We start from the raw sequence: 27,753 nt of genomic DNA, 5'->3' as shown, positions 1-27,753 counted from the left end.
CTATGTCTGCTGGGCTTGGTAGAATGGCCTTATACAGTAGGTATCCTGCAGGGTCCAGTGGCACAGCCTCTACAATCACCCAAGCTGGACATTCTAGGTGTGCCCCATGTGGGCTTTGTATACCTCCTATTGTATGTGAGCCTTGATTGCTGTTGGCATCTCAGTGGCAGGGATTTACCCCCAGGTTGATTGGCTGTGAGGACCAGCTATGACCACTGTGAAAAATCAACTATGCAGGGGCCAACTCCACAGAATAGGACTTACTTCAGCAGGGTTATGGTGCCTGCTGAGTTTGTTCGTTGAATATGTTTTTGTGGAGGGGGTTGAGTGGTGCTTTAGTTGAATTGAAGCTTCCACCAAGTGTGCTAGCTCTGGAGCCTTTTGGGAGGTGCAGGCCAAGGTCACCCACCACCTATGCCCTGCCCAGGGCCACTTGGCATGACCTACACAGCAAGTTGCAGGTGGCTGCTACTTGGGCTGCGCTTGGAGGTGCCCAGGGGAGGCCAAGCTGCAAACCAATGCCACCAGATGCTAGTGCTGGGCCTGAAGCCACTTAGTGAGAGGTATACAGCAAGGACAAGGTCAAATGTTGCTTGTTTGAGAGATTCTAGGTAAGTCCAAATCATAAGCCAACACAGGCTGAGTGGAAAAGCCACTGTAAACAGCTTGGGTTGGGTCTGCAAATTGAGTGGGTGGGGTCTCTGGAATAGTGGCAAGCTGATAGAGACTCAGGTATGGAGCTCACTCCTGCCTCTGTGGGAGTATGGCTCAGAAAAGAAATAACAGCCTCTGCCAGCACTTCTGTTTGGGAGAAAGGTGCCCCTCCAGCTTCTCATCTTGTTGCCAGACAACTCAATTCCTCTCTGTATGTTGTTGGTGCTCCAGCGCTGGAGCTCACAGCAAGTGAGTCTGAGTAAGACTGTGTGAGGACCCTTTAAGAGAAATGCCTGGGACTCCAGGAGCTCTAAGTCTCTCTCAGCCACAATCTGAGCTGGTTTTTACAGTCAGAAGTTATGGAGACTTTTCTTTCTGGCACTAGAACCCTGGGCTCTGGGGCATGGTATGGAGCTGGGCCCCCTTGTATCCTTAGTGGGTCCTCTGCAGCTAAGATATCCCTCCCGATTTTAATCCACCACATGTGGACCAGCCTTTCCTGAGTCTCTGCCCCTTTTAGAAGTTTTGTTGTGGCTTCTTCTTTATATCCTTAGTTGTAGGACTTTTGTTCAGCTAGATTTCAGGCAGTTATGAATGATGGTTGTTCTGTGGGTTAGTTGTAATTCTGATGTGGTTGTGGGAGGATTCCAGCTCTGTATTTACCTACATTGCCATTTTAACTGGAACAACTAGTTGTCTTCTTTATTATTCATGTTTGTAAATTACCTAACCAAGTATACACATAGAAGTTTTTGACTAATGAAAGGATATTGGCTTACCAGTTGACTTATTTATTAAATTTCTTGTTACAATGCTCAACATGTAAAGTGAGCCAAGGTTATTTAAAAAAGAATATGTATACATTTTTTTTTTAAACTGTCTTTCTATAGGTTTTGTTCGAATCTATGATTTTGCCAGCAAAATTCCTTTGGTTCATATGAAATTCAAACAAGGAGGCACAGCCCTTGCTTGGGTACCCCAACTGGTAAGTTTATTATAATGAACTTCTACCAGATTCTTTTAATAAATATGGTATATCAGTGCTATTTCTTGGAAATACAGATATTTTCTGACTTGAGATTTCAGAGAAGAATAAAAATTTTGTTTATTTACTGAGAACATGATAGAAATCATGATGTCGCTATTGATGATTTTGGTCCTATTTTAATGAATATCTATTTTTATGTCACCTGTAGATTAGTAGTAGTTCTGTTACAATGTAATTACCCAATAGATCTTTTTGTGTATCTCCTCTATCTGCCTGGCTCTCATTTCATTCTGTTTGTATTTCCAGCATGCTTTCTAGGTACTGGGCCTTGCTCTGGATTCTGGAACTAAAACAATGAACAACGACAGAAATGCTTGCCCTTGTTGCACCTTACATTCTAGTGAGAGACAGGAGGCAGAGACAGGCAATAAACAAATAAGTAAAATATGTGACAGTTTGATAATGATAACAGCTATGGAAAAAAATTAGAGACAGGAGTTCTTCTAGACCCCTGGTCAGCAAACTATGGCTCGCAAGCCACATGCGGCTCTTTGGCCCCTTAAGTGTGGCTCTCCCAAAAAATACCACGTGCGGGCGCTACCTCAGTAAGGAATATACATACCTGTATAGTTTAAGTTTAAAAATTTGGCTTTCAAAAGAAATTTCAATTGTTATACTGTTGATATTTGGCTCTGTTGACTAATGAGTTTGCCTACCACTGTTCTAGACTATCTATTGCTGTATTACAGACTACCACAAAATGTAGTGGTGTAAGGCAGCATTCATTTTATTTTGTTCACATACTTTGTAGATTGGGAATTCAGACAGGTGACAGGAGGGATGGGTTACCTCTGCTTCATGGCGTCTGGGACCTCAGCTGGGAAAATTGGAATGGTTGGGTACTGGAATCATCTAAGGCTTCTGTATTACAAGTCTGGCACCTGAAGTGAAGGCTGGACTAAGCTGGGATGTCAGTGGAGTGCTTACATAATAGCCCCTGTGGCTTGGGCTTCATCAAAGCATGGTTGCCTCAGAGCAGTCACATACTTCTTACATAGCAGCTCAGGGCTCCAAGATGTAGTGTCCCAACAAACAAGGCAGAAGCTGCTGGCCTTCCCAGCCTCAGAAGTCACATAATGTTACTTTCACCATACTACATTGGGTGAGGCAGTCAGAAGCTCCCCCCAAATTCAAGGGGGGGGGGAGGGACCTAAACCCATCTCTCAATGGAGTCAAAGGCTTTGCAGCCATGTTTTAAAAATGTCACGGGCATATTTGGGGAATGTTTTATCTTTACTATTTTGGGTTGAAATAAAAAAGGAAATATTTCAGGCTCAAAGTAGATGCAGAGATGTCTGGAATGGAGGGAAATTCATGTTGGGATCAAGACTGGGAAGAAAATTTAGGCCTGGGAATAAAGGCAGAACAATAATTAGGCTAGAACAGGGGTCAGGAACCTATGGCTTACACGCCAGATGTGGCTCTTTTGATGGCTGCATCTGGCTCTCAGACAAATTTTTTTTTTTTTTGGTATTTTTCTTAAGTTGGAAACGGGGAGGCAGTCAGACAGACTCCTGCATGCACCTGACTGGGATCCAACTGGCATGCCCACCAAGGGGTGATGCTCTGCCCATCTGGGTCATTGCTCTGCCGCAATCAGAGCCATTCTAGCGCCTGAGGCAGAGGCCACAGAGCTATCCTCAGCGCCCGAGCAAACTTTGCTGCAATGGAGCCTTGGCTGCAGGAGGGGAAGAGAGAGATAGAGAGGAAGGAGAGGGGGAGGGGTGAAGAAGCAGATGGGTGCTTCTCCTGTGTGCCCTGGCCGGTAATCGAACCCGGGACTCCCACACGCCAGGCCGATGCTCTACCACTGAGCCAACTGGCCAGGGCCTCGCAGACAAATCTTTAGTAAAAAAATAATAACGTTAAAAATATAAAACATTATCATGTATTACAATCCATTCATTTCCTACTGCTCATGTTCATGTTTGCGGGTGGCTGGAGCCAATCACAGCTGTCCTCCGGGACAACACCAAATTTTTATTGGATAATGCATAACATACACAGGTCGTTGTATAGCTCTCATGGAATTACATTTTAAAATATGTGGCGTTCATGGCTCTCTCAGCCAAAAAGATTTGTGACCCCTGGGCTAGAACAAGTTGAAACCACAAAGCATTGAATTACCAACCCTGGCTCACTCTTTATCCTGATCTGTGTACACTCTTACTGAAGTCTTAAAATAACACCCAAATAATTGAACCATATATTCAGATGGTTGTGTGATGTCCATAGGATCCTTCCTGTTTTAGCCTTACATTCTAGTAATGATTATATGGATATTATAGGAGAATCGAAATGCCCCTTCTCCATCATTCTCAAGAACTCCACTCAGGTCAAGCCTCATCTCTTCTGCATTATGCTTTGTGACCCCACCTACAAATAGAGCTAAGTGTTCCTCCCTCTGTTCCTTGTTGTTTGTTTGTTGAGGATTGTGTATATACTTCTCTTACAGCACTTACCACAGCATACTAAGATGATTTGCTTTATTGTCTGTCCTTCCACAAGACTTCATTCCTCCATGTGACAACCATACCTATGCTGTACCTCCAGTGCCTCTACAGTTACTGATACATTTAGACACTTGTTCATTCAACAATCATTTACTAACATTCAACTGGAGTTGAGTGCAGTACAGTTTTCTTATTCTCAAAACTCTCATAATTGTCTGGCCTCAGGGAAGATCACTCTGTTTTAAAGAAAACCAGGACTATCGCCCCTCTCCTGAATGCATTTTATTGAAGACAACATTCAGCACATTAAGTTAATGTTTTTAGCACATTCAGACATTGCTAGACTTGTATCTCCAGCCCTGACTTTTCCTCTAAGTGGCAGACTGTATGTCATCTCTACTTTGAGATCTCTAGGGGGCCTCAAACTCAACATGGCCAAGACTCAGTGTGTATCTTAGTGTCCATGACACCTCCCTCTGCCTCACTTTCCATATCCAGTCATTACCAATAGAGCCATTCTTACTAAAATATGTCTACATCCCTCATCTCGGCTACAACACCTCAGACCAAGTGACCATGATCATTCTCCTATAGTACAGCAGCCATCTCTTCAAAAGACTCCCCAAAGGTCTCCTTGCATCCTCTCAGGCCATCTCAGGTCTACTTTCTACACAACATCAAGGGTGGCTTTTCTGAAATAGCAAATTTGATCATTTTACTACCCACTCCCAGCCCCCAACCAACTACAAACCTTTTGATGACTTCTTGGGATGAAGGCTATGTCTAGTGTGACAGGAAAGCACTTGTGACCTGGTGCCTGCTCAGCTCCCTCCCAGCCTCTTGTGGAGGCTCTGCTCCCTCGCTCAGTCTGCTCGAGTCAAATTATAACTCTTTCCTCAATTACTTTCTTTACTGCCTTGTGAGCTTTGCATACATTATATCCTCCCCCAGAGTGGTTCTCCCACCTTGCTGTTCGTTATTTCCCGAGCCTTTTTCTGATCTCGGCTCCACCATCTCTTCCTTAAGGAAGTCCTCAGACTAGGACAGCTTTCATTTTTATATATTCTGAAAGAATATGTTTCTTTCCCTTAGCACTTTTTTCAGTTCTTAGTTCCTCCTCATTAGTGTGATTAATGTCTGTCTTCCCCACTAGACCATAAATTCTGTGAAACCAGGACTGAGACTGTTTCTTCTGCTCCCTCTTGAGTTGCTGGTGATAGGTACCAGACGTGTGGTAAACAGACACTCCACCAACATTTGCTCATCAAGTGTTTGAAATGCCATCGTTTATCTGTCTCATAATCAGCAGTGACAGGATCTGTCCTAGAACAGATGGAGGTGACCAGAAAGTGGTATAAGAACTGAACAAAGAAGTATCTGTTATGTAGTACACCTTTCCTAATCCACTAATTTCAGGTAGTTTGTGTTTAATTTTTGTCCAAGGTATGCCACTCTGGAGGACAGATTATTGTGGGATTTGAAGATGGGGTTGTTCGAATTCTTGAACTTCATGATCCAAAAGGGCTCACCATTTACGCAGGACGGAAGAAGTTTTTGGATGCAGATCTTCATCTGAAACATGTTTTCAAACCCCATACTGCTCATGTCACTGCTTTAGCTTTTGAACGTGATGGAGAAATTCTAGCCACAGGGGTGAGTAGCAGATTATTTTGTTTCCTATTGAACTTTCATGGTTAACCTTGTCTTATTAGTCTTCCTACTTAATGATGCCTTATTTGCTAATACTCATTTCTGAGAACATATCCATATTTTGCTTTCTTTTTATTCATATCTTTTTAAATATGGCCTGTGCATGACATTTTGAAATATTCTTACAAATTAGAATTCTAATGCTTAAGTTAATAGAAAATTTCAGCTGGGAATCATCAAGATGTTTGATGTGTAATCAAGTTAATAGAAAATTTCAGCTGGGAATCATCAAGATGTTTGATGTGTAAGCAATATTTTATAGCATTGTGGAAAGAACTGCCATAAATGAAGAGAATGACTATGAATATTCTTTGTGCATTAATAGGAGGGCATTGGCATTGTAGAATTTTTTTCTGAATTAATCTTATGTACAGGTATGGTGATTGTTTTTACAGAACCACATAGTTTGTCAAGTGTTTTCATGGGGAAAATGAAGTAAATATTTGAAATAAGAATTTTCCCAGAATAATCTGGGACATGTGATCATTGCAGGTATAAGTGTACATGTAGGTATAAGTGTAGAGTGGGTATGCCATGGCTATTAAATGCTTCTTTCTACTCTATGGAATGGATTTTATAATATATGTTTGGCTAATATTTCTCATTTTCTTAGAGTAAAGATAAAACTGTGTTCTTCTTTGAAGTGGAAGAGAATTATAAACCAATTGGTTATATTAATACTCCTGGACCTGTTTGCCAGTTAATGTGGTCTACAAACTCTCATGTAAGTAATTATTATTTATCTCTATGCATACATTTTAATTACTACATAATAAAATGATCTAATGGAGAATAGCAGGTGCAACTGTTAGCCCTGCTCCTGGGTCCTGCATTGAGTTACCAAGATGCTGTGCAACTTGCCTATTAGTATGTCCGTGGAATGTCATACTCTGCTCACTACTGCCCCTCTGTTCTATCTTTTAATTAGTTGCCCGCAGTCCCCTCAGAAAACACTGGGTTATATCAGGCTTTGCTTCAACAATGGTGCCGTTAGCCAGATATGTAATACCATACATATGTCAGTCCTTCTGACATTCACAAGTTCTGTTCTAAGGTCTGAGTGTACCTGTATCATCTTTTATCTCTTTACCTCTCTTCTGCCTCCATTCTACCTCCATTTTCTCTTCTAATCTTCCATTGCCTCTTTCCCAACAACAACTAGAGATTTAGTATTGATTACTATTCTTGTTCAATGCCTATAATTTCCCTAAGTTTGAGCATAGGGTAATTCAATCATCAGAATAGCGATTGAATATCTAAACCAGGTACTGTGCTAGATTCCAGGATAATAGTACTACTGGTGAACTGCATAGAAGTGAGGTCAGGATTATTGGGGTCACATCTATAATCTGTTTTAAGATCTTCTAAAGAAAAAGACTATAAAATATATTAGTATCTAGAAAATATCTTTTAAAATTAACAGTGCTTATTGTTTTTAAAAACTTTTTTATTTTTAATTACAGTTGACATACAATATTATATTAGTTTTAGGTGTACAAAACAGTGATTGGATATTTATATAACTCACAAACTGATCACCCCAGTAAATCTAGTACCCATCTGACATCATACATAGTTATTACAGTATTATTGACCCTATTTCTTATGCTGTACTTTACATCCCCATGACTATTCTGTAACTACCAATTTGTACTTCTTAATCCCTTCACCTTTTTTACCTATCTCCTAACCCTCCCCTTCTGGGAACCCTCAAAATGTTCTTTTTATCTATGAGTCTGCTGCTGATCTGCTCGTTTATTTTGTTTTGTTAAACTCCACATATAAGTGAAATTATATGGCATTTGTCTTTCTCTGTCTGACTTATTTTACTCAGCACAGTACCCTCTACATTCACCATGTTGTTGCAGATGGCAAGATTTCATTCCTTTTTATGACTGAGTCACATTTTATTGTATATATGCAGTACTTCTTTATCTATTCATCTACTGATGAACACTTAGGTTGCTTCCATATCTTGGTTATTGTAAATATGCAATGAATATATGGATGCATATGTTTTTTCTTTTCTTATTTTTTAAGCTTTTTTTATTTAATTTTTTTTTTTTTGTTACAGAGAGACAGAGAGAGAGTCAGAGAGAGGGATAGACAGGGACAGACAGACAGGAACGGAGAGAGATGAGAAGCATCAATCATCAGTTTTTTGTTGAGACACCTTAGTTGTTCATTATTTGCTTTCTCATATGTGCCTTGACCACGGGCCTTCAGCAGACCGAGTAACCCCTTGCTCGAGCCAGCGACTTTGGATCCAAGCTGGTGAGCTTTGCTCAAACCAGATTCTCCCGCGCTCAAGCTGGCGACCTCGGAGTCTCGAACCTGGGTCTTTTGCATCTCAGTTGGATGCTCTATCCACTGTGCCACCGCCTGGTCAGGCTTATTTAATTTTTTTATTTAGACAATTAAATTTAACAGGGTGATATTGGTCAATCAGAGTACCTAGATTTAGAGAAAACATCTCCACATCCTTTGGATAGTCAGTTATGTTGTATACCCATCACCCAAAGTCAAATCATCCTCTGTCACCTTATATTTTGTTTCTCTTTAAGCCCTTCCCCCTCCCTCTCCACCTTTCCCTTCCCCCTGGTAACCACTGCAGCCCTGTCTATGTCCATGAGTCTCAATTTTGTGTCCCACCTATGTATGGAATCATACAATTCTTAGTTTTTTCTGATTTACTTATTTCACTCGGTATAATGTTATCAAGGTCCATTCATGTTGTCGATACTATGTCATCATTTCCTATGGCTGAGTAGTATTCCATTGTATATATGTACCACATCTTCTTTATCCAGTCCTCTATTGAAGGGCATTTTGGCTGTTTCCATGTCTTGGCCACTGTGAACAATGTTGCGATAAACATGGAGGTGCATGTGTCTTTACGTACCCATGTTTTCAAGTTTTGTGAGTATATACCCAGTAGAGGGATTGCTGGGTCATGTGGTAGTTCTATTCTTAATATTTTGAGGAACCACCATACTTTCTTTCATAATGGTTGCATTAATTTACATTCCCACCAACTATGAATGAAGGTTCCCTTTTCTCCACAGCCTCTCCAGCACTTGTTATTACCTGTCTTGTTGATAATAGCTAATGTAACAGGTGTGAGGTGGTATCTCATTGTTTTCATTTGCATTTCTCAAATACTTAGTGATGATGAGCATTTTTTCATATATCTATTGGCCATTTGTATTTCTTTTTGTGAGAAGTGTCTGTTCATGTCCTCTTTTCATTTTTTTACTTGATTGTTTGTTGCTGAGTTTTGTGAGTTCTTTATATATTTTGGATATTAGTCCCTTATCTGAGCTGTTTGAAAATATCATCTCCCATTTAGTTGGTTGCCTATTTGTTTTGTTGACAGTTTGGGTTTCTTCAGATAAATACCCAAACATGGAATTGCTGGGTCCTTCTTTGTCTCTTACTATAGCCTTTGTTTTAAAGTTCATTTTGTGTAGTGGAAGTATTGCTATTCTAACATTTTATTTTGTTTCCATTTTCATGAAATACCTTTTTCTATCCCTTTACTTTCTGTCTCTGTGTGTCTTCTGCTTTGAAGTCAGTCTCTTGTGAACAGTGTATGTGTCTTATTTTATTATCCATTCAGCCACTGTATATCTTTTGATTGGAGCACTTAATCAATTTGCATTTAAAGTAACTGATAGATATTCATTTTTCATTTTGTTATTTATATTTTTAATCACTGAGCTCAGCTGCAGCTCATACTGCCTACTCCTGCAGGAATGCCCACAGAATCTCTTGCTTCTCCTGGCTGAAAGAGTGCCCATGCACAACTTAATTCCTTCCCCCTCTGGGCTGAGACCTGCTGTAGGGCTGCATCTGTGACACCTTTGAGCTCTCTTCCTTCTCACCTCCCCGGTTTGCTCCTGCTTGCCTTCCTTCAGATGTTTCTGTCTGCAGATCTTTCAGATGTGTTTGTATTTTGAGCAGGGAATCCTTTGTTGAGTTATAGCTGTTCAAATTGTTGAAATTTCAAGAGAAGAGACCAAGGGGATCTCTCAGGCTCCATGACATTCATGATTAACGCTTCTGTGCTTTCTTTTTGACGCTTATTTTCTTTATTTTTCTTGCCTTATTTGTCTTCATCTGAACTGATTTTTTAATTCTACTTTTACTTCTACTAATTGGAGATTACACATCTGTTTCTATTCTTTCAATGGTTCCTTGACATTTTACATATATCCTTAACTCATGAAAATTTAATGTTAATTCTTTACCCTTTTACCAGACAATGCAGTTAACATAGGACCTTCCCTCTACCTTTCTTCTAGAACGATATTCCATCGTTGTGTATTTCAAAAATAACACTATCGCATAATGTTAAAAAATATAAATATTTTACCTGACCACGTGGTGGCACAGTGGATAGAACATCGGACTGAGACGTGGAGGACTCAGGTTCAAAACCCTGAGGTTGCTGGCTTGAGCGTGGGGTTGCTGGCTTGAGCGTGGGCTCACCAGCTTAAGTGCGGGTTGTAGGTTTGAGTGTGGAATCATAGACATGACCCCATGGTCGCTGGCTTGAGCCCAAAGGTCACTGGCTTGAAGGCCAAGGTTGCTGGCTTGAGCAAGGGGTCACTCACTCTGCTGTAGCCCCCAGGTCAAGGCACATACGGGAAAGCAGTCCATGAGCAACAAAGAATTGATGCTTCTCATCTCTCTCTATTCCTGCCTGTCTGTCCCTATATTTCCCTCTCTCTGTCACCAAAAAAATTAAATAAATATTTTAAAATTTCACAGGATATATTCAATTTAAGTTCACTAAGAGCCTGACCAGGTGGTGGCGCAGTGGATAGAGTGTTGGACTGGGATGCGGAAGACCCAGGTTCGAGACCCTGAGGTTTTCAGCTTCAGCGTGGGCTCATCTGGTTTGAGCAAAAATTCACCAGCTTGGACCCAAGGTCCTTGGCTCAAGCAAGGGGTTGCTCGGTCTGCTAAAGGCCCATGGTCAAGGCACATATGAGAAAGCAATCAATGAACAACTAAGGTGTCGCAATGCGCAATGAAAAACTAATGATTGATGCTTCTCATCTCTCCGTTCCTGTCTGTCTGTCCCTGTCTATCCCTCACTCTGACTCTCTCTCTGTCTCTGTAAAAAAAAAAAAAAAAGTTTACTAAGAATTTCCATATATTGACCACTTTCTTTACTCTTTATTCCTTATTGCATCTAGGAATATTTACTTCTGTATAAAATACATTCTCCAAAACTTTTTTACTGCAGGTCTGCTTTTGGTAAGCTCTTTCAATTTTTATTTTGGTCTTTCATTATTGATGGTTTTTTGTTTTTGTTTTTTCCTTACTGGCATAGAATTCTAGGTAGCAGTAATTTTTTCTTTCAGCTCATTTAAAATGTCATTCTGGTGCCTTCTAACTTTCATAGCTTCTATTACCTGTTGGTGTTATTATTCCTTTGAGGTTAGTTTGCTTTATTTATTTGTTTTGGCTGTATTTAGAATTTTTTCTTTTCTTTTTTTGTGTTCTTTAATTTTATTCTAATGTATGTAGGTGCTTGAATTCATTGTTTTGTTACTCATATCAATTTTGGAAAAATTTAGCCACTTTGTCTTGAAATGTTCCATTTTTGCCCCACCCTCTCTCTCAGACCCTAATCAGATAGGTGTTATGATCTTTCAATCTTATTCTCTAAACTTCTTACCCTATCTTCTGTATTTTCTAGCTTAAAAAAATCTCTCTCTATTATACAGATTTTTAAGAATCTATTTTCTACTAATTATCTCTCCAATTATCTGATATTAAAGCCACCCGTTTTGAGCTTAATTTCAACTTTTTTATTCTTTGCAGTTTTATTTGGTTCTTTTAATTAGTCTTAGATGTTATTCTTCTTTGTTTTCTATAGATATTTTAAGTTTTTCTTTAATCATAGTAAACATAATTGTTTGTGGTGTCGTGTTTGATAATTTTAATTTCTGAAGTCTTTATGGATTTTTTTTTCTGTATTATCCTTGTTTTGTTGACTCTCACTCTTGGTGTCTTGTTTCTCCATATGTCTGGTTACCTTATTGTCGTAGATGTGGTGGACTGTATCTTCACTGACTCAATATATGACTACCCAGCCCTGGCCAGATAGCTTGGTGGGTTAGAGCATCGCTCTGAAGCATAGAGGTTGCAAGTTTGATCCCCAGTCAGGGCACACACAGAAGCAGATCTATGTTTCTGTCCTGTCTCTCTCTCCCTACCTCTCTCTCTAAAATCAATAAAAAAAAATAATAAATGACTACCCTTTTACTCTCTTGAAAAAGAATTATATTCTAAAGCCACAGAAGATCAAGGAGTCGTTCCCACATCTGAAGATTTGTCAGGTGATGGCAGTTTGTGGAATGCTGCTACCCTTTGCACTGCTTCTCTTCCCCTCATCCGGGCTCAGACTCAATGTGCGCTGGCCACCCAGGCCTGACTGCTGGCTCTGCTTCTCTGATTTGTCCCATGGGGATTGCACCCTGGCCCTTCACTGCTATTACGTCTGCTGGGACTGCAACGGGGGATGCCAGATTGCATCTGTGGCTCCTGTCCCTGTCCTTAACCACGACCCCCACCTCTGCTGTTTGCTCCATGGTCCCACCTTTAGGTGATGTAATGCAGGGATCCCTCAGGCATGTTTGTGTGTTGGGCAAGGGATTCCTTTGTTGTATTATAGCTGTCCAACTAGCTTCACAGGGAGAGATCTGGGTTCCTCACCAATTGCCAAGCTACTGACAACACCCTGTAGTATTCATTTGTGACAAAATTTATATGTTACTTTTATGACTGGAAACTCATTAAGATATAAACACTGCTCCTTTGATCTAATTCAGCTGTATCATTTTCTCTTTCTTTATAATTCTGTTGTCCTCTGATCACCTGGTAAAACTTGCTCCTTTATTAAAATCTTAAGAATATAGTTCACTTTCTCTTCAAGTACAAAAAATTATTTTGAATGATATTAATACCATGTGTATAACTGATTGAACAGTGTCAGCCTCTAAGTTTCTTGACCGCCTCATTTTCCATAACAGTTTTAGTTCATTCACACACTTTCATAGCCACTTACTGGGCACTGTTACCACGAGTTCATTAGTTTTCTAGGGCTTTCATAACAAAATACCACAGTCTGGGTGCTTAGACAACACAAATTTATTTTCTCACTGTTCTTTATGCAAGGTCAAGGGCTGATAGGTTTACTTTTTTCTGAAGCTTCTTGCCTTGTCTTGTAGATGACCCCTTCTCACTATGTCCTCACATGGTCATTTCTTTCTGTCCTAATTTCCTCTTCTTATAAGGATACCAGTCATTTTGGATTAGAGACCACCCTAATGGCATTATTTTAACATTATTACTTGCTTAAAGTCCCTATCTTTAGATATAGTCACATTCTTAGAGCGAAGGGTTAGACTTCTATGTATAAATTTTGTGGGGTGACACAATTCAGGCCACAACTTGTAAGAACTCAACCATAAATGTTGAATATTTAAATATCTCACATTCTGACCTCAATCTCTCTCCCTTTCAGCCTGTTCAGTTGGCTGCTCCTGTTTTACTTATTCTCTGTGTCACAGGAACCTCTTGTTTATTCACCATTTGCTTTCTCTCACCCATTAGTCCATTCTTCTCTTAACTTTTGTCCATGTCCAACTCAAATTTCATGATTATTTATTTTTCCCCTTCTTTTTCAAAGTGAGAGGAGGGAAGATAGAGAGACAGATTCCCGCATGTGCCCCAACAGAGATCTATCTACTTGGCAGCCCCTGTCTGGGGCTGATATTATACTCATCTTGGGCCATGCTTGCAACTGAGCTATTTTTAGTGCCTGAGGTGGAGGCTCCATGGAGCCATTCTCAGCACCCAGGGCTGATGCACTCGAACCAATCAAACTATGGCTGCGGGAGAGGGAGAGAGAGAGAAGCTGGAGGCGTAGGAGTGGAGAAGCAGATGGTTGTTTCTCCTGTATGCCCTGATTGGCAATGGAACCCTGAGACATCCACATGCCAGCGCAATTATTCATTTCAACATGGATAAATAACATTCTTCCAAAGCCTTGATCTTCCTGTCCCTCTTTCTTTTCTTCATACCTACATTGCAAAAATTTATCCCCTGAATGCACCCAACTGATTTAGATTTACCTGCAGAGATCAGCCAATGACATCTGGGAAGATGCATCAGGGACAAGTAGGTCCTAATGAATCTAGTGATTCAAATGGCCTTAAAACAGTCCAGGGGATAGTTTAGAAATCCTATAACTGCTCCTATCACCTTCATCTCTCACCCACAATGACCATTTTAAAACTTTTCCTGTTCTCAAAACATCAAGCCTCCAACTATCACTCTCATGCTCAGCATCCTTATTTCAGAGTAAAACTAGGAGCCCTCGGATAGGACCTCCTTCACTGTCATACTACCAGTATAAAATCTACTACCTCTGCATCCACCTGCTCCTCTTCCCTTTCTTTTCTTTTACCATAGACACACTGTCTTTCTTCCTACTTGAGGCCACTTCTGCCTGCTGACCTTTAGATTCTAATCTCTTCACCCCCCTTTTTTTTCCCCAAAATTTCACACTATTTTTTTCGTTTGTTTTCTATCATACAAATTTAACCTCACCTGTTTATTGGATCATTTCCAGCAGTATTTAAATATGTTCAAGTCTCTCCTACTTAGAAACAAATTCCTTGACATCATGTTCTCCTCTAACTACAGCTTCATCTTTCTTCTCCTACATTTTTTTTTTTCAAGAGGATTGGTTATTTCCATAAACTCTATTTCCTTATATCTTACTGTCTCCTTGACACTCCCTTACCAGTTTCAGGTCTCATGAGTCCACCAAATCATCTCTTCTAAAGACACTAATGATAAGCCCTTAACATGTTTACTTCTTATCTTTTTGACCTCGTAGCCTCATTAGATCCTATTGACCCTTATTTTCTCTTTGAAATACCATATCCATTTGACTTTGTGACATTTTTCTCTCATGGTTCTCTCTCTTGAATCTTGTAATTATTCCTTCTCAGTCCTTGTCACCCAGCCACTAAGTGTTTCCTTAAGGCTCTATCCCAGCCTCTCCTCTCACTCTGTTCTCTTGACATAGGTGATGCCATCCAAGCCCACAAGTTCCTTGTAAGCCCAGTGGGTTTCACAATATTTGCATAGCTTATTTCCTTTACATAAGATATTCTCTCCACCCTTCCCTTGTTGTCTAATTATCTTCTACTCATCCTTCACCTGAAGCATAGGTACCACCTCCTCAGGAAGCTTTGTACAACCTTACACTTGTGGCACCTCTGCCACACTGTTGCAGTTATCATTTACATTGATTTGTGTGATTTGTTAAATGACGGGCTCTCCCATTGAAGGTAAGCTCTATAGTGGCAGAAACTATACCATTTTTTCTTTATATACTTTTACGCCTTGCACTTTACAAAATGCTGAGTACTTGATAGTCATGTAAGAAATAACTATAGAACAAAATAGCTAAATAAGTAAACATTTTGAATAAATTATCTAGGAAATATCAAGATAAGGTCCTGCTATATAAGGTTAATTAAATACATGATTTTGGAGCTCAAGAGACTGGTCAGGGCTAGAGAGAATAATTTGGAATTTAATTGCATGTCAGTGGTTATGAAACCTTGAGTTGGCTAAAAGATTTTCCAGAAAATGTTTATGAAGAGGAAAAAGGACAAAAACCTTGGAAACATTTACATTTAATGAACTCAGAATGAGGGAGACTGATCCATCAAAGGAAGCTGAGAGTGTATATGCCATCCACACACAGCAGATTCTCCCTAATTTTAATATTGTGCCCGTTAGGCTAGCATATTTACAATCACATTTTTGGCTCCGAAAATATGTATGGCATCTATAAGGGAAACAAATCTAAATCTGATTTTAACACTTAACTTATTAATGAATAATAATATAATAATTGGTATCAATAATTATATATAGTGATTAATAACTGCAGTGAGGAATTAAGTATGCTTCAAAAATGGTTAGTATACATAGCAGTTATATTTTCTCAGGTTTGTAATCCTTTTGAATTGTGCCTCTAAAAATTTGTCTAAATGTAAATGATGTGTTTGTTGAATCTTTTTTAGCCTAAAAGTACTTTACTGATTTTCTGTGAGAATGGCTATGTCCTTGAAGCTCCACTCCCAACTATAAAGGAGGAGGTACAGGATCAAGATGCAGTGTCCTATGAAATCAAAGACATGTGCATAAAATGTTTCCATTTCTCCAGTGTCAAATCTAAGATACTGGTATGAGATATCCTTGATGCTTTATCTTTTAATATTTTCTGCTTTCTTAGGATATAAAATATCCTATGTTAAGTGCTGGGATAATACAAAGAAAAATAAGACACAGACCCTGTATTGGAAAACAGTAGTAAATAGATATTAAAATCACAATGTAAAGAAAAGAACTTTAGGAGCATGCAGAGAAAAGAATATATAATTCTGTTGGAAGGATGAGAGGAAGTCAAAGATAAATATATGGAGGTGACATGCAGAATGAAAAGAATTTTGAAAGGATAAAGATGAGGAGGAAGGCAGTAAAAGCTGGGAGACCGTCCCACGGCAAGGCAGACTTGTATTTGGAGTTTTGGGGAAATAAAGAATGGACTGGTGAAACAGCATGCAGTTTGTGGTGGGATGTGGTAAGAGTCTGTGTCCAACACATGGGACTTCTTTAATACTAGCCAAAATGTGTCAGTTCTTTCAATTTATTTCTTAGACCATTGGGATCAATTGTGAGTTTTTGAGGAGGGGACTGATGCGATGAGATCATATAAATTAGGAAGATAATTCCGAGAGATAAACAGAATAAAAAAGCAAAAGATTAGAGGTAGGAATGCCAGTGTTAGTGGCCTTTTGCAATAGCCAGTTGACATGCTGAGGGCCTAGATCAGTGGTCCCCAACCTTTTTTGGGCCACGGACCGGTTTAATGTCAGAAAATATTTCACGGATCGGCCTTTAGGGTGGGATGGATAAATGCACAAAATAAAATTATGCGACCAGCGTAAAACTGTGCTATTTTAAAATATAATTGTCGGACTTACGAGACAAGCGTCAAGAGTGAGTCTTAGACGGATGTAACAGAGGGAATCTGGTCATTAAAAAAAAATAAAACATTGTTCAGACTTAAATATAAATAAAACAGAAATAATGTAAGTTATTTATTCTTTCTCTGCGGACCGGTACCAAATGGCCCATGGACCAGTACCAGTCTGTGGCCTGGGGGTTGGGGACCAGTGGCCTAGATCACAGTTTTACTAAAAATATAAACAATTTCCCTCATACTATTTCAATCTACTTAATTCATGGGCTGACAGGGATAGACTCTGAAAGAAACTGTATTTAGCTTCTTTTTAATTTTTTCCTCTTTTTTTTTTTTCAAGTGAGAGGAGGAGAGATAGAGACAGACCCCTGCATGTGCTCCAACTAGGATCCATCGGGCAGTCCCCATCTGGGGCTAATGTTCTGCCCACCTAGGGCTATGCTTACAACCAAGCTATTTTTAGTACCTGAGGTAGAGGCTCCACAGAGCCATCCTCAGCAACTGGAATGGTGCACTCAAACCAATCCAGTTCATGGCTGTCGGAGGGGAAAAGGGAGAGGGAGAGAAAAGAGAGAGAGAGAGAGAGAGAGAGAGAGAGAGAGAGAGAGAGAAGGGAGGGGGAGGGGTGGAGAAGCAGACGCTTGCTTTTCCTTTGTGCCCTGACTTGGAATCGTACCTGGGACATCCACATGCTGGGCTGATGCTCTACCACTGAGTCACTTGGGCAGGGCTGTATTTAGCTTATTGGGGGGGGGGGGAACAATGAAATAATTTCTGTAAAAACCAGGCTCAATGGAGATAACAGAGAAATAAAGTTACTCCAAAGATTTGAAAAATTTAATAGTAAAAATATATCCCCACATTGACCATAATTTTTAAATGACATTACTTGTTACTTTAGAGCTCTGAGTCTTTCTAGGACCCTACTTTCCTCTACTTTCTTTGTCATCCCCAATAGTGTAAGTGAATGGAGAAATTACATCTGTGTTCACATCTACTTACTGTCTCTTTTCCAAAAGAGATTTATAGAAATTGAAAAGAGAAAGAAAGAAAAGGAGTTGAAGGAGAAGCAAAAGGAAGAAAGGAGAAAGCAGCTAGCAGCAGAGATGGGAGATGAAGAAAAGGAATTCCAGAAGGAAGAGGAGGAGGAAGAGGAGGAGGAAGAAGAGGAGGAGGAGCCATTACCTGAAATCTTTATTCCATCAACTCCCTGTCACATTCTCTGTGGATTTTACTCTGTGCCAGGGAAGTTCTGGGTTTCTTTGGTGAGTAATAATGTAAGAAATGGTTTCTGTGTCATCCCTAATTCAGTATATTTGATAGTCGTTATTTTCCAAAACAGTTTTACTTTCTCCCTCTTATGGTAAGACTTCATTTATTAACTATTATACTATTAGTGAGTTTGAAGAATGAATGTGAGTTAGTTATTTTTATATCATCCTAATATATGTGTTATATGTCTACTTGTTATATCTGTTTTCATCTATGACAATCATTCATGTTCCGGGAGGTCAAAGGGGAGATGAATTGAAGGTAAAAGGACAGAGGGCTAAGGGGTTTTCCAGCTGAGTCTGTTGTTTTTAAATTTTGAAAGTCTACTGCTCACAAAAATTAGGGGATATTTTATAGCTTTATATTCATTTTGAAATACAGTCGTCCCTCGCCATATCGCTGTTCTCTTTTCATGGTCTCACTGTATTGTGGATTTTGAAATTGTATATATCTAATTTTGTATCATGGATTTTTCACTATATCACAAGATTTTGTGGTATATAGGTATTTTTGTATATTTATTTTAATTATTTTTGCTGTAAACAAGTGTGGGAAAGATTAATAATAGTGTGGGAAAGATTTATAAGAGTGTGGGGAGGGTTTATAAAGCCTTAAAATATATAAATAATAAAATAAATATAAGGTTGCTACTTCGTGGATTTTTGCTTATGGCGGGGGGTTCTGGGACCTACTCCATGCGATAGATGAGGGACCACTGTATCCTCTAATTTTTGTGAGCAGTAGGATTAGCATTTTGAAAATAATGGCAGTGCTATCCAGTAGACTTGTGCTTACATTTTGTTATCTACAACTCTGCTGTGTGAACATTTGGAAGTCTGGGAAAATGACTATTTTAGGGATAGGCACATTTCCAACCTGAACAAAATTGGAGCTTGGCTAATAAAGAAGAATAGAAAAATGGATATTGGCGAGACAAGTACCAGGAACTGTCATAATGATGTGACAATTACATCCTCTTATATATTCTTGTTTTTCTAAAACATTTTTATTGATCTATTGCAGAGCAGGGTTTCTTTCCTTATACATTTGTCATGAATTTCAATTCTATCCATCAAAAAGTAATAATAGACATAAAAGTATATGTGAAGGATTATCACTAAATCATAACTGGCCCAGATCTCTGGCAAGATAAGTGCTATCGCTATAAGGAGGATGATACTTAACCTCTCTGTGCTTCAACTTTTTCTAGCAATATATCATGGGCAGCAGCTTCTAAGGGGGCAAGCGGCAAGATGAATAGAAAGTAGTGATGGAGGCACCTTAGAACCTCACTTTTTAGTGCCTTTGCCCTTTGTTTGTCTTCTCTGTTTTATGCAACAGTTATTGATGGCTATTTTTGTGTGAGGTTCAAGGGTTAAAGGGATAAATTAGACACGGTTTCTATCCTCAGGCAGTTTCCTCATAATCATGTGGGAGAGAGGCATGGAAACTGTAATGTAATGTAATAGAGTTCAAGTGTTCTTGAAACATACATGAAAAAATTATACTTTAACAAGCACATTTAGTGCTTACTCTTAGGGTAGCCAGATAAATATAACATGGGACATACTTATACTGAAAACAAATTTGTTATTTATATGAAATTTAAAGTTAACTGGGCAGCCTGCATTTAAAATTTTCCCGTTTTATTAAAGTATAATTGACATACAGCGCTGTATAAGTTTAAGGTGTACAGCATAATGATTTGATTTACATATATGGTGAAATGATTACCACAATAAATTAACATCCATCCTGTATTTTTATTTGCTAAATATGGAAACTTATCCTGTACAGACACCATGCTAAGTGATCTCACCAACCACCCTATGAAGTAATTGCTCTTTTTGCATTTATACACAAGAAAAAAACCAAAGCATACAGAGACTAGGTGAATTATTCAAGGTCACATATGACACTTGGAACCAGGATCTGGACTTAGGCAGTCTGGGTCAAGAGTCCATGCTCTTAACCATTAAACTATATCTGCATATAAGGTTAAGTTATAGTTGACAGAAGCACTGACACTGATTCCACTTGATCCATCTGTGCCTACAGGTAAGCAGATGCTGTGGAAAACCAGTCTTATTTCAAAGGCATGCCCACAGTTCTCAGATAAGTACTCACACTGCTGTCCAGTCCTACTGTCCAGCCATGTTCACCTTCCCACTTTCCAAATTACTGTTTTAATTCCATCCTCTCCCCTCAAACATTTTGCACCTTCTCTCTCTTTCCATAGATAACCTCATCTTACATTTCACTAAGAAAATAAAAGCAATCAAATGGAATTTTCTTATCTTCTTTCAATCAGATCTAATGCTCTACAAGGATCCATACAAGTTTTATTTATTGGCTTTGCTTATTGTTACAAATCTTGTGTGGTCCTCTGCCATTTGCCAGGGACATTTCCAGATGGCCTCTTGATCCCAACCCCTCTATTTTTCAAAGATTTTTCTCTTGAAAAACCTACCTGAAGTATCATCAACTTCTGTTTACTCAATTCTTATCAACACATAAACATGCTCTAGTATTTATCTTAAAATTTTTTCCTTAACTTCTCTTTCTTCCCTTCCATGCTGCTTTATAGGAAAATGTCTTGAAATGGTTGTAATTGTTGGCTTTATTTATTCACTTATTTGCGTTTCAACTCATTCTAGTTGAGTTTCTATCTCCACCACTTCAGAGATTTTCATACTGCCAAGCTCAGTGGTCATTTCTCCGTTTCACCTTTCAGAAGCATTTGACAGAGCTGATGATCTCCATCCTTTATTTTTTAATATTTATTTTTCAGTTAGAGTTGTACAATATTATAGGAGTTTCAGGTGCACAACCCAGTGGTATTAGACTTCTATAACGAATTGATAACCATGTTAAATCTAGTACCCACCTGGCACAATACATAGTTATTACAGTATTATTGACTACATTCCCTGTACTGTATTTTATATCCCTGTGACTGTTTTTTGACTACCAGTTTGTACTTCTGAATCCCTTCACCTTTTCATCCATTGCCTTCAACACCCCTTCCACCTGGCAACTGTCAAAATGTTCTCTGTATCTATGAGTCTCTTTCTGGTCTATTTGGGGTTTTTTTTAGATTCCACTTTTAAGTGAGATCATATAGCATTTGTCTTTCTCTGTCTGACATATTTCACCCAGCACCATACCCTCTAGATTCATCCATGTTATTACAGATGGCAAGATTTCAATCTTTTCTTTTTTATGGCTGAGTCATATTTCATTATATATATGCATGACTTCTTTATCCATTTATCTATATTTTAAATTTTTATTTGGAAAATTAAATTTAATGGGGTGGCATTGATCAATAGGAGTACATAGGTTTCATGTAAACATTTCCATAGCATTTGAACTGTTGATTATGTTGTGTACCCATCACCCAGAGTCAAATTATTTTCCATCACCTTATACTTGTCTCTCTTTACTCCCTTCCCATCCCCTTTCCCACGACCCTCTCCCCAAAGTAACCACTTCAATTTTATCTGTATTCATGAGTCTCAGTTTTATACCTCACCTATCTGTGAAATCATACAGTTCTCAGCTTTTTCTGATTTACTTATTTCACCCAATATAATGTTCTCAAGCTCCTTCCATGTTGTCATAAATGGCAATATGTCATCATTTCTTATGGCTGAGTAGTATTCCATAGTATATATGTACCACATCTTCTTTATCCAATCCTCTATTGAAGGACACTTCGGTTGTTTCCATGTCTTGGCCACTGTGAGTAATGCAGCAGTAGACATGGGGGCGCATGTGTCTTCATGTACTAATGTTTTCGAGTTTTGAGATAGATACCCAGTAGGTATCTGGGTCATAAGATAGTTCTATTCTTAATTTTTTGAGGAACCATTGTATTTTCTTCCATAATAGTTGTATTAGTTTACATTCCCACCAGCAGTGAATGAGGGTTCCTTTTTCTAGACAGCCTGTCCAACACTTGTGATTACCTGTCTTGTTGTTAATAGGCAATCGAACAGGTGTGAGATGATATCTAATTATAGTTTTGATTTGCATTTCTCTAAAGCTAGTGGAAATGAGCATCTTTCATATATCTGTTGGCCATTTGTATTGCTTCCTGGGAGAAGTGTCTGTTTAGGTCCTCTCCCCCTTTTTAAATTAGGTTGGTTGGTTGTTGCTGAGCTTTGTTAGTTCTGTATATATTTAGGATATTAACCCCTTACTCTATTGGTTTATTGTTTCTAATAGATTTTTGTTAGCAGTTTTGGGGTTTTTTATATTCAGGATTATGTCATCTGCAAAAAGTGATACCTTTATTACTTCTTTCCCTATATGGTTGCTTTTTATTTCTTTCTCTTGCTGGATTGCTCTGGCTAAAACTTACAGAACTATGTTGAATAAGAGTGGAGAAAGTAGGCAGCCTTCTCTTGTTCCTGAGTTTTGAGCAAACACCTTCATTTTTTTCACCATTGAGTATGATATTGGCTGATTTGTCATATATGGCCTTTACTACTTTTAGGTACATTCCTTCTAAACCCATTTTATTTATTTATTTATTTATTTATTTATTTATTTATTTATTTATTTATAGTGAGAGAAAGAATGAGACAGAGACAGAGAGAGAGAGAGAGAGAGCAGAGAGAGGGACAGACAGACCAGAAGGGAGAGAGATGAGAAACATCAACTGATAGTTGCAGCACCTCAGTTGTTCAAAGATTACTTTCTCATATATGCTTTGAGCAGGGTTACTCTAGCCAAGGCAGTGAATCTTTGCTCAAGCCAGCAACTTGGGCTCAAGCCATTGACCTTGGACTTCAAGCCAGTTATTTTTGGGCTCAAACCAGTGACCATGGGGTCATGTCTGTGATCCCATGCTGAAGCTGGTAACCCTGTCTCAAGCTGGTGAGTTCATGCTCAAGCCGATAACCTCAGGATTTTGAACCTGGGTCCTTTGCATCCAGGCTGATACTTTATCCACTGCACCACTGCTTGGTCAGGCATACCTATTTTATTGAGTTTTTTTGCATAAAGGGATGTTCTATCTTATCAAATGCCTTTTCTGCATCTATTGATAGGATCATATGATTTTTTTCTTTGTTTTGTTTATGTGGTGTATTACATTGATTGATTTACATATGTTGAACCATCCTTCTGTGCTCTATGAATGAATCCCACTTGATTGTGATGTATAATTTTTTAATGTGTTGTTGTATTTGATTTACTAGTATTTCATTTAAAATTTTTGAATCTGTATTCATTAGAGATATTGGTTTGTGCATTTCTTTTTTTGTGTGTATGTTGTCCTTGCCAGGTTTTGTTATCAGGGTTATGCTGGCCACATAAAATATGTTAGGGAGTGTTCCTTCTTCTATTACTCTTTGGAAGACTTTGAGAAAGATAGGTACCAAATCTTCTTTGAATGTTTGATAGAATTCACTAGTTTAGCCATCTGGTCCTGGACTTTTATTTTGGGGGGAGATTTTTAATAGTTCTTTCTATTTCCTCCCTGCTTATGGGTCTCTAGGTTTTCCACTTCTTCATGAATCAGTCTACTAGAAGGACTGTATAGTTCTAGGAATTTATACATTTCCTCTAGGTTGTTATATTTGGTGGCATATAATCTTTCATAGTGTTCTATTATGATCCTTTGTATATCTATGATGTCTAGTAATTTCTCCTCTTTCATTCAGATTTTGTTATATTAGTCATTTCTCTTTTTTTCTTAGTGAACCCAGCCAGCGGATTGTCAATATTATTGATCTTTTTAAACAGTGGTCCCCAACATTTTTTGGGCCACGGACCGGTTTAATGTCAGAAAATATTTTCATGGACCAGCCTTTAGGGTGGGACGGATAAATGCACAAAATAAAATTATGCGACCGGCGTAAAAACTGTGGTATTTTAAAATATAATTGTTGAACTTACAAGACAAGCATCAAGAGTGAGTCTTAGACGATGTAACAGAGGGAATCTGGTCATTTTTAAAAAATAAAACATTGTTCAGACTTAAATATAAATAAAACGGAAATAATGTAAGTTATTTATTCTTTCTCTGCGGACCAGTACCAAATAGCCCACGGACCAGTATTGGTCTGCAGCCCGGGGGGGTGGGGACCACTGTTTTTAAAGAACCAGCTTTTGAGCTGCAAAGTATAGAATTGTGACAACAATTCCAGTGCCATGCGGACTTTTCCTGGATGTTGACTTTTCCTGAACTCCTGCTCCTTGTGACAGCTCCTAACAGACTGAACTGGGGTTGGGTTGCATTTTTCAGGGATTTGGCATGGTGTTGGGCCAACTTGGACTTGGTGAACATGTTAAGGACACTACTCTTTTACGGATTCTTGCTGTATTGACCAAGAGTTTGCTTAAAGGCTTTAATCACTGTAAAAAAAAATAGAAGACGAGATAAAGAAGATGTGGCACGTATACACCATGGTATACTATTCAGCCATAAGAATGATGACATTGGATCACTTACAACAAAATGGTGGGATCTTGATAACATTATACGAAGTGAAATAAGTAAATCAGAAAAAAACAAGAATTGCAGGATTCCATACATTGATGGGACATAAAAACGAGACTAAGAGACATGGACAAGAGTGTGGTGGTCACGGGAGGCGGGGGGAGGGAAGGAGGGAGAGGGGGAGGGGGAGGGCGAGGGGTACAAAGAAAACTAGATAGAAGGTGACGGAGGACAATCTCTCTTTGGGTGATGGGTATGCAACAGAATTGAAGACAAGATAACCTGGACATGTTTTCTTTGAATATATGTATCCTGATTTATTGATGTCACCCCATTAAAATAAAAATTTATTTATATATAAAAAAGAACCACCTTTTAGTTGTATTAATTTATTCTATCGTTTTTTTGTTCTCTATCCTTTAGTTCTACTCTAATTTTTACTGTTTCCTTTCTTGTGAATTTGGATTGCCTTTGTTCTTCTTTTTCTAGTTCCCTAAAATATGATGTTAGGTTATTTTCTTGAGATCTCTCTTGTTTCTTGATATAAATAAGCCTGTAATGATAGAAACTTTCCTCTTATTGTTTTCACTGCATCCCAGAAATGTTGATATGTCATGTTGTAATTTTCATTTGTATATCTTTTTTGATCTCTGCCTTTATTTCTCCTTTGACCAGTCATTTTTTAGATCTATATTATTTAATTTTTATATTTTTGTGGGTTTCTTTACCCTCTTTTTGCTCTTGAATTCTAATGTAAAGTCTTATGGTCAGGAAATATGCTTGGTACCATTTCAATCTTCCTGAATTTGTTGATGTTAGTTTTGTGGCCCAACATATGGTCTATGCTTTAGAATGTTCCATGTACATGGAGAATAATGTATAATCTGATGTTCTGGGATGAAATGTCCTGTAAATGTCTATTATGTCCATTTGATCTAGTGTGTCATTTATGGCCAATATTTCTGTAATAATTTTCTGTTTGAATGATCTATCTGAAGCCATCAATGGTGTGTTGAGATTTCCAAGTCTGATTGTGTTTTTGTTTGTTTCTATTTTTAGATCAGTTAGTAGATATCTTAAATATTTTGGTGCTCCTTGGTTCAGTGCATATAAATTAGGAAGTGTTATGTCTTCTTGATACAATGTCCCCTTTATCATTATGGAATATCCATCTTTGTCTCTTGTTACTTTTGTTGTCTTGAAGTCAGCATATTCAGATATGAGTACGGCTGCACCAGCTTTTCTTTGGATATTATCTGCTTGAAGAATTCTTTTCCAACCTTTCACTTTGAGTCGCCTTTTGTCCTTCAGGTTAGATGTGTCTCTTGAAGGCAGCATACAGTTGGGCTTTTGTTTTTGTTTTCTTTGCTACTCTGTGCTTCTATATTGGTGAGTTCAGTCCATTACATTTAGTATAATTATTGACACTTGAGGATTTTCTATAGCTATTTTATGTTCTGTTTTCTGGTAGCTCTGTGTCTCATTTGGTTCTTCTTTTTTGTGTTTCTGTCAGTTGTTTTTGTTTGGTGGTATTCCATACTTCCTTCCCTGTTTTTTCTTTTTTTATGCATGTGTTTTAGTAGTTGTTTTTCCATGGGTCATTACCATTAGGTTATTAAGAGAAAAATTTTCATTTGTACAAGAGTCTATTGTCATATGAGTGCTTGTGCACTCCATCCTTCTTTGCTATTGCAAATCTTTATTCTCTCCCCTTTTATGTTATTGTTGTCACAGATTATCCTTATTTTTATTGTAACCTTATTGGAACTTTTACTTGTAGTTTTGATTTGTTTTGATATCTGTAGGTGGTCAAATAACCCCCTTAAGTATTTCTTGCTGTGGGGATTTTCTGGTGGTAAATTCCCTCACATTTTGTATGTTTGCAAAATATTTTATTTCTTCTTAATATTTGAAGGATACTTTTGATGGATATAGTATTCTTGGCTGGAAATTCCTCTCTTTCAGTACTTTGAATATTTGGGTCCTCTCTCTTCTGGCTTGTACAATTTCTGCTAAGAAGCCTGATGATATTTTAATGTGCCTTCCTTTATATGTTATGCTCTATTTCCCCCTAGCTGCCTTGAGGATTCTTTATTTGTCATTGATTTTTGACAATTTTATTATGATGCGCTTTGGAGAAGGTCTGTTTATGTTGAGGTAACTCAGCATTCTGTTTGGTTCTTGAATTTGAGGCTCTAACTCTTTCCATAGGCTTGGGAAATTCTCATTAATTAGTTGTTTGAATAGCTTCTCCTTTCCTTTTTCCCTCTCTTCTTCTGATATACCCATTATTCTGTGTGTGTGTGTGTGTGTGTGAGAGAGAGAGAGAGAGAGAGAGAGAGAGAGAGAGAGGAAGGGAGACAGAAAAGACTTCTGCATGCACCCCAACTGAGATCCACCTGGCAAGCCCACTAGTGGTTGATGCTCTGCCCATCTGGGGCCCTAGCTCCATTGCAATGAGAGCCATTTTTTAGCATTTTAGGCAGAGGTCATGGAGCCATCTTCAACTCCTGGGCCCAACTTGCTCCAATTGAGCCATGGCTGCAGGAGGGGGAGGAGAAGAGAGATAGAGAAAGAGAGAGAGAGAAAAAAAGAGAAATGAGGGAGAGAGGTATAGAAAAGCAGCTGGGCGCTTCTCCTGTGTGCCCTGGCCAGGAATCAAACCCAGAACATCCATATGCCAGGCTGACACTCTACCACTGAGCAAACTGGTCAGGGTCTGCTTGTCTTCTGATTGGAACATTTAATCCATTTTTTATTTAAAGTAATTGTTGACAGCTTCTATTTATTGCTATTTTATTCATATTTTTGTTTTTTTAAAATTCTTTTTAAAGAAGACCCTGTAATATTTCATGCGATACTGGTTTGGTGGTGATGAACTCCTTTAGCTTTCTCTATTCTGTCCTTTGCTTCTAGATGATAGCTTTGTGGATAGAGTAAAATCAGTGTAAGTTCTTGCTTTTCATCATTTTAAATATTTTGTACCAATCTGTTATGGCCTGCAAAATTTTTGTTGAGGAATCATCTGACAGTCTTATGGAAGCTCTTTTGTAAGTAGTAACTAACTGCTTATCTCTTGCTG

At 38.5% G+C, this 27,753-nt stretch overlaps 1 protein-coding gene across 2 annotated transcripts in view; it reads left to right on the top strand.

The window, feature by feature from the left end:
* The window catches only part of CFAP44 (cilia and flagella associated protein 44), a 168,000-nt gene that overhangs the window by 55,092 nt on the left and 85,155 nt on the right, over positions 1-27,753 (top strand). The window contains exons 13-17 of one of the 2 annotated variants that reach the window (XM_066346883.1): positions 1,545-1,639; positions 5,599-5,808; positions 6,479-6,589; positions 15,987-16,148; positions 17,968-18,213. In XM_066346883.1, coding sequence (XP_066202980.1) covers positions 1,545-1,639; positions 5,599-5,808; positions 6,479-6,589; positions 15,987-16,148; positions 17,968-18,213 — 824 coding nt within the window. The remainder of the gene's footprint in view (positions 1-1,544; positions 1,640-5,598; positions 5,809-6,478; positions 6,590-15,986; positions 16,149-17,967; positions 18,214-27,753) is intronic. The other variant, XM_066346884.1, reaches the window with a different exon arrangement.

This window comes from Saccopteryx leptura, chromosome 8, assembly GCF_036850995.1.
Source record: "Saccopteryx leptura isolate mSacLep1 chromosome 8, mSacLep1_pri_phased_curated, whole genome shotgun sequence".
NCBI lineage: Eukaryota > Metazoa > Chordata > Mammalia > Chiroptera > Emballonuridae > Saccopteryx > Saccopteryx leptura.
The sequence above is the reverse complement of the archived record's forward strand: the minus strand, read 5'-3'. Positions and strand labels throughout refer to the sequence as shown.